The sequence below is a fragment of the Ursus maritimus genome, unplaced genomic scaffold, assembly GCF_017311325.1.
Source record: "Ursus maritimus isolate PB19 unplaced genomic scaffold, ASM1731132v1 scaffold_8, whole genome shotgun sequence".
NCBI lineage: Eukaryota > Metazoa > Chordata > Mammalia > Carnivora > Ursidae > Ursus > Ursus maritimus.
This window is the reverse complement of record NW_024426996.1, coordinates 71,005,195-71,024,117: the sequence shown is the minus strand read 5'-3', so window position 1 is coordinate 71,024,117 and position 18,923 is coordinate 71,005,195. Positions and strand designations below refer to the sequence as shown.

General features: G+C 44.8%; 1 protein-coding gene across 1 annotated transcript in view; it reads left to right on the top strand.

Moving 5' to 3' along the window:
• CC2D2A (coiled-coil and C2 domain containing 2A) overlaps positions 1-18,923 on the top strand; it is a 132,766-nt gene that overhangs the window by 36,079 nt on the left and 77,764 nt on the right. Inside the window, exons 8-13 of the mRNA XM_040625335.1 lie at positions 663-854; positions 5,235-5,397; positions 9,001-9,137; positions 9,748-9,879; positions 16,171-16,380; positions 17,336-17,442. Of these exons, the coding sequence (XP_040481269.1) occupies positions 663-854; positions 5,235-5,397; positions 9,001-9,137; positions 9,748-9,879; positions 16,171-16,380; positions 17,336-17,442 (941 nt within the window). The remainder of the gene's footprint in view (positions 1-662; positions 855-5,234; positions 5,398-9,000; positions 9,138-9,747; positions 9,880-16,170; positions 16,381-17,335; positions 17,443-18,923) is intronic.

Here is an 18,923-nt window from a genome sequence, read left to right as displayed (position 1 = left end):
ATATATATATATATATATATATATACACTCTGACTCTTATTACCATGGAGTATGCAAGAAAAAAGTATGAGAACTGATTCCTACTTTTAAAATGCTAGAACCCAGCAGGAGAGATTAGAATACTGCCTGACGGGGTGAAGGGGGATGCATGGAAGGGCAGGAAATGTTAGCAATTAAGACTATGTGTCCAGCTCTTAAGTTGTACCAGCTTTCATTATGAGGAAAAAGGGGGTACCAACTCAAGAAGAATCAAAACCAAAAAAAACTATTTTTTAAAAAAAGTTAATAGACCCCTGGATTGCTCATAATTAAACAAAACTATCTCAGCATTGGTCTATAAAATAATGAATCTCCTTTCTCGTATTTTAACCATGTTTTCAAAAGCTGTTACTGCTGTAAATAATGTATTTATGTGCCTATGAGAATGTTTGCTAGTTTATTTTTTAAAGTGGCTATTAAAGTTACTTATCAGAGAAAGTCACCAACTGCCTTTTGCACGTGTTAAAGTTTGTGATAGGTAATCTCGTACCTTCAGCAAAGGTAATACGCTGGGGACGCCTAGAGTGTGTCTGATGGCTTTAACATCAAGCTGCCATCTGTGAGCTGTGTGGCACTCATCTCAGCTCGTAACCAAAAGTCTCTTGCTCGATGTTTCTCCTTAGGTCCCACCTGGCTTCCCTTCTGCCGAGGAAGCCTATAACTTCTTCACTTTCAACTTTGATCCTGAACCAGAGGAATCAGAAGAAAAACCGAAAGCCAAAAACAGAGATGGAACGAACCAAGAGGAGGAGGAAGGAGAGGAAGAAGAGCCTCCTGTGCAAGGAGAGCACAAAACGGTATTTAATACGACGATGGTAACGAGGCGAGGGATGGCGGGGACGTTCGTGACCACCATGTTGACTGTGATGAGGATGATGACATCTTCGCCACAAGGGAAGGGGCTGAGGACAAACCTGCCTCCACCACACACACCAGCTCATCCACCCCTTAGTTAAAAGCCATAGGAAAACTATGTTCACGTTACTTTCTGTAGCTTTTGATTTTACCCCACAATTTGGATAATAAGGACCTTGATTAAATCTGTCTATTTTTCTCTTGTGGAAAAAGAGAAAAAAGCAGATCAGGGCAGTTTACAGATTTTTCTTGCTAGACTCCACACAATGATTAGGATTCATTTCATAGGCAAAATGTGTGCCTCTCCAAGGCACAGGAATCCTTGCTGTCTCTCGTCCCACAATCTCACAGGTGATTAGCATTTTGTGCCCCATTCCACACCCAAGCTACAACGCAGACTCCATAATTGTGTGTGGCACATGTGAGACAAAAGAAAACATCCCATTAAAAAAATGGACAAAGGACTTGAATAGACTTCTCTCCAAAGAAGATATGCAAATGGCTAATAAGTACATGAAATACGCTTAACATCACTAATCATTAGGGAACCGCAAATCAAAACCACAATGAGATACCATTTTATACAAATTAGAATGACTATGAAAGAAAGAAAGAAAGAAAGAAAGAAAGAAAGAAAGAAAGAAAGAAAGAAAGAGGAACAGAGCAAGGGCTGGCAAGGATGTAGAGAAATTAGACCCTTGTGCATTGCTGATGGCAACATAAAATGGTGCAGCTGCTATGGAAACAGTCTGGTCATTCCTCAAAAATTTAAACATGGAATTACTATGTTCCAGCAACTCCATTTCTGGTTATATACCCAAAAGAATAGAAAGCAGGCACTCAAACAGATACTTGTACACTTAACACTGAGAGAAGCATTCTCAATAGCCAAAAGGTAAAAGCAACCCAAGTATCCATCAGATGAACAGATAAACAAAATATGGTGTATACATACAATGGAAAATTACTCAGAGTTAAAAAGAAAAGCAATTCAGGCACCTGGCTTGCTCAGTCAGTAAAACAAGCAACTCTTGATCTTGGAGTGTGAGTTTGAGCCCCATGTTGGGTGCAGAGTTTACATTAAAAAAAAAAAAAAAAAAGATTTGGATATGTCAATTCTATGTCAACGAAACTGAGATATTTTTTAAAATAAAATTTTTTATTTTTAAAAAAATAAAACAATTTTTAAATAAATAATATTTTTTAAGTTTTAAAGAGGAAAGAAATTCTAGTACAGAAAACCCATTTGACAAAATTCAATATCTATTCATGATAAAAACTCTTAAATTAGGCATAGAAGGAGCACGCCTCAACATAATAAAGGCAATCTATGACAAAACCATAGCTAACATCATACTCAATGATGAAAGGTTGAAAGCTTTTCCTCTAAGATCAGGAACAAGACAATAGTGCCCACTCTCACCACTCCTATTTCAACATAATACTAGAAGATTTAGCTAGAGCAATCAGGCAAGAAAAAGAAATTAAAGGTATCCGAATTGGAAAAAATAAAATTGTCTCTATTTGCAGATGCTTTGATTTTATGTAGAAATAATCCTAGAGACTCAACCAAAAAACTGTTAGATCTAATCAATGAATTCAGTAAAGTTGCAGCATAAAATATTAACATACAAAAATCAGTAGTGTGGGGGCCTCAGTGGCTTAGTTGGTTAAGTGTCTGCCTTCAGCTCAGGTCATGATCCCAGGGTCCTGGGATCCAGCCCCACGCTGGGCTCCCTGCTCAGCAAGGAGTCTGCTTCTCCTTCTCCCTCTCCCTGTCCCATGCTGTCTCTCTCAAATAAGTCAAATCTTTAAAGAACAAAAAAAACAAAAGCAAAAATCAGTAGTGTTTTCTTATAATTACAACACATTTTCTGAGAAAAAAATGAAGAAATTGATCCCATTTACAATAGTATCAAAAACAATAAAATACTTAGGAATAAATTTAACTAAGAAGGTGAAAGACCAATACTCTGAAAAGTATAAGACACTGATGAAAGAAATCAAAGAAGACACAAATAAATGTAAAGTTATCCCATGTTCATGGATTGGAAGAATTAATATTAAAATGTCAATACTGCCAAAAGCCATCTGTAGATTCCATGCAATCTCTATAAAGATTTCAATACACTTCTTACAGAAGTAGAAAAAAACACTCCTAAAATTTATGTGGAGCCACAAAAGACCCCAAAAGCCAAAGTAATCCTGAGAAGAAGAACAAAGCAGGAGGCATTACACTTTGATTTCAAGCTATACTATAAAGTTACAGTCATCAAAACGGCATGGTAGTGACATAAAAACAGACAAATAGGCCAATGGAACAGAATCAAGAACCCAGAAATAAACCCAAGCACATATGGTCAACTAATATTTGACAAGGGAGCCAAGAATACTCAGTGGAGAAAAGATAGTCTCTTCAATAAATGTTGCTGGGATAATTGCGTATTCACATGTAAAAGAATGAAAGTGGACCCCAATCTTATACTGCTCACAAAAAATTAATTCAAAATGGATTAAAGGCTTAAATATAAGACCTGAAACCACGGAACTCCTAGGGGGAAAAAAATAGGAAAAAAGCTCTTTGACATGGGTCCTGGTAATGAGCTTTTGGATATGACCGCAAGCCCAAGCAACAAAATCAAAATGTAATTTTTAACCTAGCTTTACAGAAACTTGGGAATACTTTAGCCTGTTCTATAGTAATTGTTTCACAAATCAATATTCAGGAGACTCCAGAGGTCTCGTGACGTTGCAGACAAGGCGGCCCAGAGTGCCATCAGTTGAAAGCTTGACTGGGTCGGGAGGGTTTGCTTCCAAGGTGCCTGGCTGTTCTGCCCGGCTGGTGCTGGGTGTTGGAGGGAGGCCTCAGCTCAGAGCTCCCCACAAAGCTGCTTGAGTGTCCTCGAGAAGTGACTGCTGATTTCCCCTAAAGCAAGTGAACCAAGAGAAAGCAAGGAGGAGGCCACAGTGCCTTCCCTGATCTGGAGTCCGGAGCTGCATACCCCCGCTCATCCCCTGCTCCTTAGAAGCGAGTCACTAAGTACGGCCCCCAGAGAAAGGGGGAAAGAACCAGGGTCCGCTTCTGGAAGGCAGGGCTCTCAACAGACCTGTAGGCTTCTGAGATCATGACATGACATGTCTCCACAAGCCACCTCTCCTCCCTTTTGCATGTTTCTCCCCTGGAAACTCTGTGTTCCTAAAACTGCCCTTTGAAATCGTGCCCTACCGTGAAGCTCCTTCCCTGGACTCCATGCGTTGTCTGCTCAGACCCTTTTTCGGTATTTTTATACTCAAAGTGCATTTAGTCTTTCTGGCAGAGGTTTAGATCCTGTGCAGCTCTCCTTGTCTGTCTTCTCTGCAATTTTTCTCCGTCTGTCTCTGCTCACCGCAAAGCCAAAAGGGGGCTCAAGCGAGAAAAAATCATACTCTGAAATTAGGGCACTTTTCTCTTATTTACTTTTTTGAAGTTTTTGGCATTCTGTGTCCTTAGGTTGTGCTGGGAGCTTGGTTACCACGTAGATTTACTTCCCTTCTCATTGTTTGGTTTATTTGGGAGGAAATATGAAGAGGCAGATACCGAGGCTACCACTTATGCAAATCTCCATGGGATTTTAAAGGTGGTTGTTCATAAATGGGTACCAGGCTGTAATTAAAAAAAAGAAGAAGAAGAAGAAGGAGGAGGAGGAGAAGGAGAAAGAGAAAAGTAAAGAGGAGATGGAGAAGAGGAAGAGAGAAAATGAGGAAAGTTCGGAAAATATTCAAACAAAATTAACATGCTGAAGCTAGCATTTGTGATGATAGGCCCAGTGCTTAGAATTTTTCATGCATCCATTAATTCCATCCTCACAAAACCTTAAGAGGTAAGCTCTGTTAATATCCCCATCTTACAGTGGAGGAAACCAAGGATTAGAAGGGCAGGGAAGTTCCCCGAAGTCCCACAGGAAGTGCAGGTGGAGCTGGGCTGCCCGTGTGGACACATCTTACACCGTCTGGCCCCAGGGTCCCTGCGAGGGGAAGGTCAACATTCCACGTAACTTCTGAGCCCAAGGACTTGGAGTAATTGGGGAAGAATACACACCCTCGAAGGAGGCCAGAGTCCTTGAGATTTCGCTTGCTTTGCCCAGCACACCTCTTCTGACGTCAGTCCATTCTGGTTTTGACATTTTCCTAGCACGTGAAAGGATGAAAAAACAAAGAAAACCCGCTTGTGGAACATGAAAGGCCATCGAGTTTTATGCTTTCGTTTAAAAAGATAAAAGGAAAAGATCACTGTGAGTTTAACGCCACTGTTTTTCTAAGACTCCTAATCGCAGCAGGATTTTTCTTACTGTTTCCTGCAGGATGAGGAAGAGCTGCTTAGCGCGAAGGATGACGAGGATTTTCTTTTGGGCTTAGACCACAGAGCTGAGGATTTCGTGGCAGTCAGACCCGCAGATTATGAAAGCGTCCACGTTCGGCTGCAGATGGAGAAAGAACTCCTGTTCATTCCCAGTAGGCTGACAGGTACTTGCTCTTTTTGCTGTCGTGCTCGGCTTGGGCATCTCCGGTTTCCTTCATGTGAAATACGGCTGGTGTCTGAGGATGTCCCATTTCCACGGCAGATCCCAATTTCTAATCTGAGTTAGTCATCAAGAAATATCTTCAGAGGGGCGCCTGGGTGGCGCAGTCGTTAAGCGTCTGCCTTCGGCTCAGGGCGTGATCCCGGCGTTATGGGATCGAGCCCCGCATCAGGCTCCTCCGCTAAGAGCCTGCTTCTTCCTCTCCCACTCCCCCTGCTTGTGTTCCCTCTCTCGCTGGCTGTCTCTATCTCTGTCAAATAAATAAATAAAATTTAAAAAAAAAAAAAAAGAAATATCTTCAGAGTAAAAGAAAATGAAGAACCTGAGAAAATGCCCATTGAACAAACACTCACTGATAAGATAGCAAAAGAAACACCAGGATGTTTCTTTGGGGGGGGGGGTTCCCCTTATCAAATCGGCGACCAGTTCTGGGGGAAGAGAGCATGAGAAACTCCGAGATTCAGGCTGTGAGAAGGAAAATCTCTCTGTTTTATCCTCTACTCGCTCTCAACCGCGCTAGAGCACTTCTGTGACCAGATGTGTGCGGTGGTTTTTTTTTTCCCCACACCAACCAATTCTCCCAACACCAACCAATTCTCCCAACACCAGCTGGATATCCTACAATTCAGTTCTGACACTTACACCTGGAGTCGGCACAGACCCCACAAATTAAGGGCTCAGTCCCACAAGACTACCCTCGACTTAGACACCAATCACTAGTAGTGGGTCCCCAGATTACCCGTACTTCTATTTGATCTTACCACGAATTGGGGGTTCCATGACACCCTCCTCAGGTTCAGTAATTTGTTCTAACAGTAATCTAATCATAGTAATCAAAGAAACATTTATATTTAACTGGCTATTCATATAATAAAGGATATGGGGGCACCTCGGTGACTCTGTTGGTTAAGCGTCTGCTTTCCACTCAGGTCATGACTTCAGGGTCCTGGGATTGAGCCCCGTGTGGGGCTCCCTGCTCAGCGGGGAGTCTGCTTCTCCCCCTCTCTCTCTGCCACTCCCCCTGCTCGTGTCCTCTCTCACTCTCAAATAAATAAATAAAATTAAAAAAAAAAAAAAGGATGTGAGAGAGCACACAGATGGAGAGATTTGTAGGGCAAGGCATGTGAGAAGGGGCGAGAAGCTTCCATCCCCTCTCCAGGGGCCCCACCCTCCCAGCACCTCCACGAGGTCATTGACCAGGAAGCTCTCCAAACCCCTGCAATTACGGCCCCTGGGTTTCCCTTTGCCCTTTCTTCCCCTGGAATTTTCCTTCCTTCCTCGAGTGCTAGGGGACCTCCCCAGTTCGTTAGCGGGTAGCTCACACTTAAAACGGCAGGGCAGCCTGAGTCCCCCAAGAGAGTCCTTCAGGCTGGGAAGGGACCTGGGAGTTGGATTTCTTTTCGTTTGTCATGTTCTGAGTTCCAATTAAATGCCAAGCCAAGGATAAATTATTGTTCTGTTTTGATAGGCCATTTTGAATCACGTATGGTTCAAAGTATTAGGATTTTTTGGACATCTCAGGTTTCCTTTTAAAGCAGGTAGCTGGGAAAGGTGCCCGAAGGTTACAGCTTTGCCGTGACAATGACAGCGAGCGCATTCCATGCCCTTCCTCCTCCAGGTTCCTTTCCAAGCACCTGATGCGTAGCAGTGAACCCAGCCCCACAGCAGAGCTGGACAAGTGTTCTTTCTCACGCCCATTTCACGGATGCAAAGCGGAAGCCAAGAGAAGTTAGGGAATGAATCTGAGACCACAAAGCTAGTGACAGGAGGGAGGCAGTTTCCCGACCTGGGAGGCCCGCGGCGGAGGCCACATGCTGGGCACAATGAGTCCTGATACTCCTCGAGGGTTTGGAGAAACGCATCAGCAGCAGCCTCAACCGAGGAGGAGCGCGGTCACTTTGTGTTTGTGCTCAGAGGACGCACGGCCAGGCCTGTCCCTGAATGCCCCCGGGGCTGGGAGTGGAGGGTAGACCCCAGGGGCTGGCTCAGACCGGGGACGGGGGAGTAGGGGGTGCGTGGAAGAGGCCGCAGGAGCCTGGGCACCTGCTCTGAGTGGGGAACCCGAGCACCGGTGCAGAGGGGAGGCAACCCCTGGCCTAGCAAGCAGGAGTGGGGGGGCCACGCTGCCCCAGCTCCTCCTCCCTGAGGTTTGACCTTGAGCAAGCTCCTGCATTCTCAGTGCCTCACCTGAAAACAGGAGGAAGTGAAATGATCCTAGGACAGGACTCGGGGCATTTCTTCTTCTTTTGAGCACTGAGGAAATACATGATGAAGCACCTGTTGTTGGGACCGGCACATGGCAGGGGATCAAGGGTAATGATGTTTCTGTCACTGGTGCTGTTCTTGTCTCTGCTTGGAGAATGGCTGCCAAAGCCCAGTGCATTCACTCCAGGGATGTGGGAAGCAAACGTCAAAGCTTCTACTGGCACGGATTTTTAATTTCATCCTTTCCTGATTTAACTTTGTACGTATGAGAGTGCGTCCACACCACTAAACATACCTAGAATGAGAGTGCGCGAAAATGTTCCATGAAAACCTTCAAAGATTGCTGGACAGTGCTGGGCTGCCTAGCCTTGTGAGTGGAGTGGGGGGGAGCAGACAAAAGGGGAAACAACAGCCCCATGTCTTCTCAGGACTCTGAGTCCCATTTTTCCAGGAACGCTGGTATTAGTTGGTTCGTGCAGGCGAGTGTGGGAAGCAGAGTGTCCAAATGGCCACACACAGGAAAATTAGCAGGTTTGGGGATTTGGCAAGGTTTAGAGGGAGATAATTATAAACAAAAGACTCCACCTTTCCTCATTCACTCCCAGATTACCTCCGGACACTCACAGGTCCCCTGGCTGCTTCTCTTATTTCTCCTCTGGCCTACTCTGGCCAATCACGCCCAAGGATATTTCCAGAACTGAAAATCCACTCAGTCACTCCTCAGGCAGAGGCTTCAGGGGTCCATCCCCCTGACAAAAACCCAAGCCGCTGGTGACCTGCAAGGCCCTCCCTCCACCCTGTCCCTGCTCACAGGACACATCATGCCCTTGGGGGGGAGGGGGTATCCCCGGCTCCTTCCGTCTCAACCTTCACGCCAGGCCTCCTGAGAAAAGCCTCCCTCCCTGCTCTGTCTCCTTTATCCTTTTTAATTTACAAAGCGTTTTCTCATACTTTACCTCATATAATTCTCCCAAGAACCAGTGAGTAGATACTATCCGCCCTTCTGTACAGAAGGAAAGCGTTCCAAGCAGGGCCTGGCCCGGGGTTCGTTCCAAGAGGTTCCTCCCCAGGACCGAGCAGGTCCTCTGCTGTGAATGCCACCCTCCCCACAATCGGCCACCCTGGTGAGCAAGGTGCGGAGTCCTGTCACAATTCTATAACGAGACTACGGGTGAAACACATTCCTCTCGTCCTTGGTTCTGCTTCTGGAAATTGATATGGGGCATTTGCAGCTTCCAGGAATACCAACGAAATTCCAGTGGCGGTTTCAGCTCAGCACAGTGCAGTTCGGAACGTGTCGGTTGGCACTAATGCTGCTCGTATTTATTCATGTCCTATCCAGTGCCTACGTACAAAAAGCTTCCCGAGAATGTGCAGCCCAGATTTCTGGAAGACGAAGGCCTTTATATTGGGGCAAGACCGGAGGTGCCTCGCGCCTGTCAGAACATCATGGAGAACAGGCTGCTGACGCAGGAGCCCGTAAGCTTACAGCCCCGTCCCACCTGGAGCCCCCGGGCCACTCTCGGAGCTGCCTCGTCCCGTCCGGGGCCGTCACCACACACTCATGCTCATCTCCTCCTGTCCACAGACAGTGGTTCAATTTTTTTTTTTTTTAATTTGTCTCTCTGTATGTTTGGTGATCCTCAAACCACATACCCTCTCCCCTCCTCCAAGCCGGTCTTCCGCTGGCCGGGCTTGGCATTCTGCTGGGTCAGATGTTGGCAACTTTTTTGCAATTCACAGAAATGCTTAGTTGTCCACCGATAGAATGTCCCCAATTGTATTTCTCCTATGGTTTTTTCCTCTAATTTTTAATGAATAGAGAATATACTTTTTAAGCACTCCTGTAAACTTTTTGTTATGCTTTTTTTGGAGGGGAATGAGGACTGTATTTTAAATTAATTGTGGGGGTGTTAGTGAGGACTCAGTTGCTAATGGAAACGAGGCTTTTAAAGATCTGTCGGGACAGGGAAAGGTGTGTGAAACGTGTGTGTTGACTCAGAATTTTCTCACAAATGTTGCTTATTTTGTAAACCATTTTCTGTCCAGTTAAAAGAAAATGGTATTGTTCCCTCTGCTTGATCTGCAGGGAAGAAAGTGGTTTGGAGATGACGGGAGAATCCTAGCGCTGCCAAACCCCACCAAGGGGTTTCCTTCAAGACCACCGATATTGACGCGGGAGCAAGACATTAAGGCAGAACTTGAAACGTTGTATAAAAAGGTAAGCCCACCTCCCCATCTTTAATACATGAAGGTGCTTGAAAGTGCTTTGCTCTTTGAATAGCTTGGGGTACTAAATTCATAACGTTCTACTTTGGTGGTGTTTTGTTTTATTTTTTAAGTTCGCTCCCTTACACATAAAGAACACACAGCAGGGTGTATTATGTAAGAGGCAGTCTGCTGTGCTCACCTCAGCCTTTCCTAAACAAGGACTGCGTTCCCAGGTACGAATGGCTAAGTCAGTGACTATTTGCATATCCAAGTTAGCTGGCCTTATTTTTCTTCTTTTTTCTCTGCCATCTCACAGATGCTGCAGGATTATTTCCTACTCATTGTTTCTATTATATAACTAGAGATTTTCTTTTTTTTTTTTTAAGATTTATTTATTTATTTTTAGAGAGAGAGGGAGCCTGCACCAGCAGGGGGAAGGGTAGAGGGAAAGGGAGAGAGAGAATCTCAAGCAGACTCCCCTCTGAGCACAGAGCCGGAGGGGGCTCGATCCCACAACCCTGAGATCTTGACCTGAGCCGAAATCAAGAGTCAGCCACATAACTGACAGAGCCATCCAGGTTCCCCAACGGGAGATTTTCCATCCTTGCAAATCCTTTTTACTGTGTTTGCCTAAGGTCTGGTACCAAACTGCCTGATACGAGTCCAGGCACTAACACTCATTAGGCAAACTTGGCTCTTAATCTCTCTGTGCTACAATTTCTTCATCTGTAAAATGGACATAACAATAGTACCTACCTCCTAGGGTAGTTGTGCAGATGGGTGGAGACAGTACATTCCAGTGCTTGAAACAGAGCTCAGTAAGCGCTGGCTAGTATTCAACAGAGTCGCCTGCCTTAGCGTTTAATTATATTGCTTTTCCTTTCCTGAACTGCTGAGCAAAGACCACCTCCTTCTGAAACCCAGGAAATTTTATATTTGTAATATTTCAGCCTGGATAAAGTGCAACAGAATGAAGGGATTTAACAATCATTCTGGAAAGCAGGGTGCCCAACGGAGAAAACACAGGCGCAAGCCGGAGCATCCAAGCTGTCCTACTATAACTACTTTGTGACTTTGGGCGTGTCTCTTTGCCTCTGTGCCCTTAGCTGAAAAATAGGAACAGTAACAATCTTCTCTACTTCAGAGGCTCGTCGTATTAAGACGCTGTGGCTGTATGACCGTTTTTAAAATTGTGAGTGTTTGTTGTTACTATGGACAAGTATTAATGAGTGGCTACTTTGTGTAGGAATGTGATCATGCGAGTAGATGATCACAAAACAAGCATCAACCCAAGTCACAGTCCACGAGGGATTTGTCATCTATTTGTTTACATGACAGATATGTGATATAATTAGTGATTGAGACTGTCATCCCTTTGTGTACATATCCGGTAATGCGTCATTTTCCCTTCACCTTCCATCCGTTTCAGCNAACACTGACACGATGAGGCCCTAAATTATGGGTTACAATGAGAAAACAGAAGAGGGAGTACTGTGTTGAGTTGGGTATTAAGGGAGCCAATTAATCTTATCTGTCTGCTTCGGAAGCTGTGAGCTAGTTGGGCAATGCACAGGGGTCAGAGAGGGATGCAGAGATCAGTCACACTAAGGGTAAAACTGGACAGAGGGCCACTGGAACCCAAGACCAGATGGGCTTCCTGCTCCATCTCCCATGAATTCCACTCCCGTCTAGACACAGCCCCGGTGAGTTCACCATGGGGAGTGCCGAGGAGACCATGCGAGGCCAGCGAGCAGGCTCTCAGGAGAGAGCTAAGAAGGGGCAGCAGAGAACCCAGACCAGTGAATGGCTCTTGGGCTCCAGTTGGCTCTCCAGTCATGTCCTTCTTTCTCTCTGGGGAAGGAGCCATGAGGATGGGACACGGGGAGGGGGAAGCAGGGTGGTTTTCTCCCAATACCTGTGAGAGGGGAGATCTTCCCATTTGTGTGCAGAAATGGGGAAGCAGAGGAGGAGACTGTCCCATTCAGAGAGGCTGGTCATCCAGCATCACAGAGCAGAAGAAGTTAGAGAAGGGAGAAAACCAAAGGGACTGGAGATTCCCAAGGTCATTTCCTAGAGGGTCAGGCTTTGGACATAGCGAAGTGCGAAGATATGTAGCGTGCTAGAGGGAGGGGATATTATTCCCCTGGTGTGTATTACACATTACCTGTTACATTCACTGTGGACTGGTAGACCTCAGTCTTTTTTGGGGAATGTGGTTGTGAAATCTTCCAGTGATCCAAACCATAAGGCATCTCTTTCTGGATCAATTTTCACAATTTTATTTATTAACTTTTACCGTTTCCTACATTTATTCGGATCTGTCCAATGTCAAAACCCATGTTTTTTACCATTGTTCCACGTACAGGCTTGCCTGTAAGAAAAAAATGTTAAATGCATATGGCCTGTATTTTTAGCCTTACGTCCAAACATACCTTTCATCTGGGAGTTTTGACCAGGCTGATGCAGGAGCACAGAAGGAGATGAATGGGCGAGAGGGCCTCATCGATAGCTTATTAATGCATCACCTCTCTTCCTCCCCCACTAGCCTGAAAGTGACTCAAGGCAAAGATGGGGTTTTCTTCTTCTAGCACTGAGTGGGAGGCTGGCACCTAGGGACACCTCAATCAAAGCACATATTGAATGTTATTAACATGATTCAGCTGAGCTGAATGTTTCCAGAAGAGACTCCCTCCTTATTCCTCTCCTCAGCTGTCTCTCCTGCAGGACAGCGGCTTTCCTGGGCTCTGGCTTAACGCTGCATCCAAGTGACAGAAAGCCAAGTCATGTGCTGAATGGGGAGCTGGCAATTCCCTGCGCCATTAGTGGTGAAATTTTTTTTAATAAAGATTTTTATTTATTTATTTGACAGAGAGAGAGAGACAACCAGCGAGAGAGGGAACACAAGCAGGGGGAGTGGGAGAGGAAGAAGCAGGCGCCCGGAGGAGCAGGGAGCCCAATGCGGGGCTCGAACCCAGGACCCTGGGATCAGGCCCTGAGCTGAAGGCTGACGCTTAATGACTGAGCCACCCAGGCACCCTGCATTAGTGGTGAATTTATGCCTCAGAGCTCTCAGGCTCGAACTAACCCAGCAGGGCTGACCAAACCCATCCCCCATTAGGAGTTTTCAAAAGTGGGATAGTCTACTCTTCCTAAATTAAGACCTTTGTGAGAGACCATTAAAAATGGAGAAATACAAAAAGAGAGTCGATATCGCACAAAGAAAAAAGTTAAACGTCAAATGAGAAAGAATGCAATTGAATACCTCTTAAGACGGAACTATTCCAAAACTTAAAAAATAAAAATGCCAAGGGGACATTGCACGTCAGACATAAACAACACAAAATGCAGTTCGCCTAATCCTGATGGCAAAGTAGGGTTAGCGTTGTTGAAAGCAATCCCAACAGCCTCCCTCTTGCCTCCCTTCCTCCTTCCCTCCCTTCCTGCCATCTTCCGTTCCTTCCTACCTTCCACCTTTCCTTCTTCCCTCCTGTCTTCCTTCTTTTATTTTTATTCTTCCTATCCTTAACTGAAAGTCTGCTATATTCTCAGTTGTCCTAAACTCAGAGAACGTAGAGGTAGCAATATTCAAAGTTGACCTCAGACTGTCCCCGGTGTGGGTAGACACAAATGTCAAGTGTTACAGGTCCTGCCAGGGGGGTACCTGGCTGGCTCAGTCTGTAGAGCATGTGACTCTTGATCTCAGGGTCATGAGTTTGAGCCCCACGTTGAGCACAGAGTTTACATTTAAAAAAAAAAATTAAAGATTCTGTGATTAGAAGTCGGCATGACATTCCTGGGACGTATGTGTGGAGGAGCCTCCCCTTTGCAAAACTGCTTACTATTTTGAGGAATTTACCGTGATTCCAACTTCCTTGTTAATTACCACTTGGTAAGATTACCGCTTCCCCCTCCCCCATTCTCAACCATGTTTCACAGAGCATTGGTCACCTACTCTGTTACAAGCACCACATTTGCCAATACTCTTTGGGTTGCAAATGATAAAAACTAAAACAAACTAGCTTAAGTAAAGAGAGAATTTGGTGGCCCATAAAACTGGGAAGGATCTGGAGATGAATCATAAACATGAAGGAGGGACTTTGGGAATCAGGATCTCTGGGGCTGTCTCTCTCTCTACCTCTCTCTTCTCTGGTTCTCCTTGAATGTTGACTGGCTTCATTCCCTCCTATCGCAGACAGACCAGAATTCTCCATGTGATAGGAGATAGGACCCTTGATAATCTAAGCTGAACAACTCCAGGGGAAAGGATTCTATCTTTTCCTCCAAGGTTCACATTATCAATAGCAAGGACGAACTGGTCAGTTGTACGTGGGACATGTGACCGCCCACCTCATGCCCCGAAGATTCCAGGAATGAGAAAGCTTCCAGAGAGGACAACAGCTACAGAATCTACTGCAGGCTCCGGGCTGGATTCAGACTCTGGTCCTGTTATTTTCCCAGGGCAAAAATAGAGGCTTGTATTTTAATCCCACCAATGATTTATTCTTTTTCTATACAACTTTCATTTTTTTAAATTTTTTTAAAGATTTATTTATTTATTTTAGAGAGACAGTGCATGAGCAGGGGCAGGGGTAAAAGGAGGAGGAGAGAGAAGCAGACTCCCTGCTGAGTGCAGAGCCCAACTAGGGGCTCGATCCCGGGATCCCAAGATCATGACCTGAGCCAAAACCAAGCGTCAGTCCCTCAACCGACTGAGCCACCCAGGCGCCCCTCTACAGCTTTTAAATTCCTTGCTCCATTGTCACGCGTTGCCGCACACACCAAGAACATCGGCACGTAATCCATTTGCGTCACCTCTGATAGTTTCGAGTTTTGGTTTTCAGTTGAAAAATGAAGAATCAAATCAATTTCAAGATTGGAATAATATGTTCTATAAATATCATTTATTCTTAGAAGAAATTATTTCCAATATTTTCATGATCATTCTCAGTATATAGTAAAAGAAAATAAATACAACAAAAAGAAAGACAAGGAACCGGGAGTCTTTCTCCTTAATAGGAAGAGAGTTGGGCTCTTTTGAGCAGTCTAGCCCAGTGACTACGACGGTCCTGGAGGCTTTTTTTATGTGGTTGAGCTGAGCCTCAGGCAGAGACCACCAGCAGGCATTTGGCCATGGGCTAGTGCAGATTTGGGGTAGGGGAAATGAAGCACAGATGTCCTGGGCAACATTTCAGGTAAACTGGACCACGCTACCCACATTACCTACTCATACCAAGAAGACTGCAAGATGGAACCTGAGAGCCGCACCCTGAGTGACCTCATAACTCTGGAACCCCATGGCAAGGGGAAAAGCAAAGCAAGAACCAGCAGGAGCAAAGCAATTAGAGAGGAATTTTCTATTAAGTCTCTAGAATGATGTTTAGTTGTACATGTTCTTGTGAGGTGGAAATTTTTTAATTAATCTCAGCAGTCTGGGTGATCATAAGACACACAGTGGCCACGTGCAGATGAAAAATTTCTAACAGGGGGGCGCCCGGGTGGCTCAGTCGGTTATGTGTCCAACTCTTGATTTTGGCTCAGGTCATGATTTCAGGGTTATGGGATTGAGCCCCTTATCAGGTGGGGACGCTGGGTGTGGAGCCTGCTTGGGATTCTCCTTCTCCTTCTGCCCACCCTCCACCCCTGCTCACCCTCTCTTAAAAAAAACAAAAAACAAAAAAACAACTTCTAACACAAATGTGGGTTATAATTGAATACTTTTATCTGAACAAAAGAAAAAAGAAATTATGCCCTCCATCGTGGCAGTCTGAAGTGTAAGGATATTAATGATCAGAACTAGGGCTTTTATAAGACATGAAATAACAGTGGAATATGATCCCCGCAGTGGTGGCCTTCCCTCCCTCTCAATGCAAATGGAGACTCAACTCAGCATAGTCTGGAAGGTACTGAGATAGAGTCGATCCTTTCCTATTCAAGCCTACCATTTGTAAACATATCACGGTTCTACAAGGACATTTATTTTTTAAGCAAAAAATCTGTTGGTCTTCTCATCAAAGACAGGCTGAATGTTATTTTATAAGAGAAGACATGTTATTTGATTAAAATAAATGAAGATACACTATGTTGAAGTCCTAAAGGAAATCGTAAGTCCTAAGTATATGTTAATAGTCTACTGATCTGGGGAAAGGTGGGAAATATGAAATGGAATGGCTGAAAAGAAATAAACTCATATATTCCTACGTGTGGATGCTGGCACATCTGGCTGTTGTCCATTGCACATTAGATCACCATTATCCAGTGAGTGCTTTAACTGCCCCCCGCCATGCTCTGCTCTCTTTAACAGGCAGTAAAATATGTCCACAGAAGTCAGCACATGATTGGATCTGGAGACCCCCCTGGAAATTTCCAACTGGACATTGATATTTCAGGGTTAATCTTCACTCATCATCCCTGTTTTAGCCGAGAGCATGTTTTGGCAGCCAAGCTGGCCCAATTATATGACCAGTACCTTGCAAGACACCAGAGAAACAAGGCAAAATTCCTTACTGATAAGGTACAGTCTTCCATTCTTACTGTTGACGGGGTTGGTTCCTCTGATGAACCCAAGCAACAAAGACACCAGCCTGCAGCAAAGGTTCATGCCCCTCTTACGCATGCCCCCTCGGCCTAGGATGTGTGACAGATTGTTCCACCTGTAGGCTGACGGAAGGCTATGACAATGTACATTGCACGTGTGCAAATTCAGTGGCACCCATTTGGCTTAAAGGGAAAGGTTTGTGCAAACCGTGCAAGTAATCTCGCCTACCAGGGAGCGGGCATTTAATGGAAGGTACGTAGCTGTGTCTTGCTTGGGTGACCTCAGATGCTGAGACCATTCATGGCCTGAGAATCTCTCTGTCTTTAGAGACCTTCTCATCTTTACATGCAATTTGCCATAACGTGGTACCCAAACACAAGTCATTTGTTTCCAATGATGCTCAAAGAAATGTCTCTCTGTTTGGCACTTATTTCCAATGTGACGCCATCCCATGGGATTTTCTTAAGTAATTTTAACTACAGGCAATTTTAATCCCACACCCTGACTTTAAAACCTGCTACCCAAATAAGAGATAACGCCACATTACCTCCTTTTGAGTCTATAGGTGTGTGATCTGTTCACAAAAATATCCCAGGACCCAGAAAGATCCACCGTTGGCCTTGAAAGAAACCTTATTTCTGAGACACACACATAAAAGCAACAATTGTTCTGAGCAACTTAATTATCTGGGCTACAGAACAGGGACAGACATATCTTGTCCTTTATTATACCTTTTCTTTTTTAAGACTAGAAGAAAGAGCTCTCTGTCAGAGTTCGTTGTGGGGAAAGTGTGGGAACAGCTGGAGGCTTGCACAGCCATTCACAGCTTTGCTGACATTTTTTGCCCTGGCCAAGTGGGTGGTTGAAAGCACATAATTTGCAGTAGGTGGTAGAGTCTCTAACTCAAAACATGTATCCGTATTTTTTTCAGCTCCAAGCTCTAAGAAATGCAGTTCAGACAGGACTGAATCCAGCAAAACCTCATAAATCCCTTGATACAACCCAAAAAGCCATCAATGAGTATAAATCTGAAATTCGGTGAGTAAAGTCTGTAATTGTAACTTCTACTTATTTTGTTGTTGTTGTTCTTGTTAGCTGTGTACTTGCTGAAAGCTTTTTTCAGTTTTTCCAAGTGCACTGAATGCATGAGCAATTAAGCTAAATGAAGTAATGAGATATATCCATCCTATTAACACCAAATTTGAAGTCCAAGGAGAGAATAAGAATGTAGGATATTGTAACTCACTCCACTGGTGTAAACAAACATTACTACAGCCACCATTTTTTTTTTCAAGATTTTATTTATTTATTTGACAGAGAGAGGAGAGAGAGAGAGAGAGAGCGCAAGCAGGGGGAGTGGGAGACGGAGAAGGAGCCTCCCCATTGAGCAGGGAGCCCTGTACGGGGTTCAATCCTAGGACCCTGGGACCATGTCCTGAGCTGAAGGCAGACACTTAACCGACTGAGCCACCCAGGTGTCCCTACAACCACCACTTTAGAGAGCGGCCTGGCCATAGGCTAGCAAAGCATGGAAATGCCCATCAGCTGGGACCCAGAAAATTCTGTTTCCAACGTGTGTACTCTAAGAGCTACATGCACGTGTGCCCACGGACACGTGTAGCGTGTAAGGAATTCGCAGCATCATTTACAAAAGTAAGGAGCTGGGCATTGCACTACTGGGTATTTACCCCAAAGATACAGACGTAGTGAAGAGAAGGGTCATATGCACCCCAGTGTTCATAGCAGCATTGTCCACAATAGCTAAATCATGGAAGGAGCCCAATGCCCTTCAACAGATGACTGGATTAAGAAGTTGTGGTCCATATATACAATGGAATATTACTCAGCTATCAGAAAGAACAAGTTCTCAACATTTGCTGCAACGTGGACGGCACTGGAGGAGATAATGCTAAGTGAAATAAGTCAAGCAGAGAAAGACAATTATCATATGGTTTCACTCATCTATGGAACATAAGAACTAGGAAGATCGGTAGGGGAAGAAAGGGATAAAGAAAGGGGGGTAATCAGAAGGGGGAATGAAGCATGAGAGACTATGGACTCTGAGAAACAAACTGAGGGCTTCAGAGGGAAGGAGGTGGAGGAATGGGATAGGCTGGTGACAGGTGGTGGGGGGGCACATATTGCATGGTGCACTGGGTGTTATACGCAAGTAATGAATCATGGAACTTTACATCAAAAACCAGGGAGGTACTGTATGGTGACTAACATAATATAATAAAAAAAATTTAAAAAAAAAAAAAAGTAAGGAGCTGGGAATGACCCCATACCAGAATGACCGCGTCTGGTATGGTCTCACTCTGAACATCTGTAGCACGGTTAAATGGACTGAATTAGATCTGCGTGTACCGAGATGGAGAAAACGATGTTGAACGACAACATCCAGGTGTAAGAGGACACTCACCATGGGATACGGCTCGTGAACCCTAAAGACTCCCCAACACAACACTTGTGTGTTGTACGTACACACGTGTGTGGTACCGACAGACAGAAAAGACACA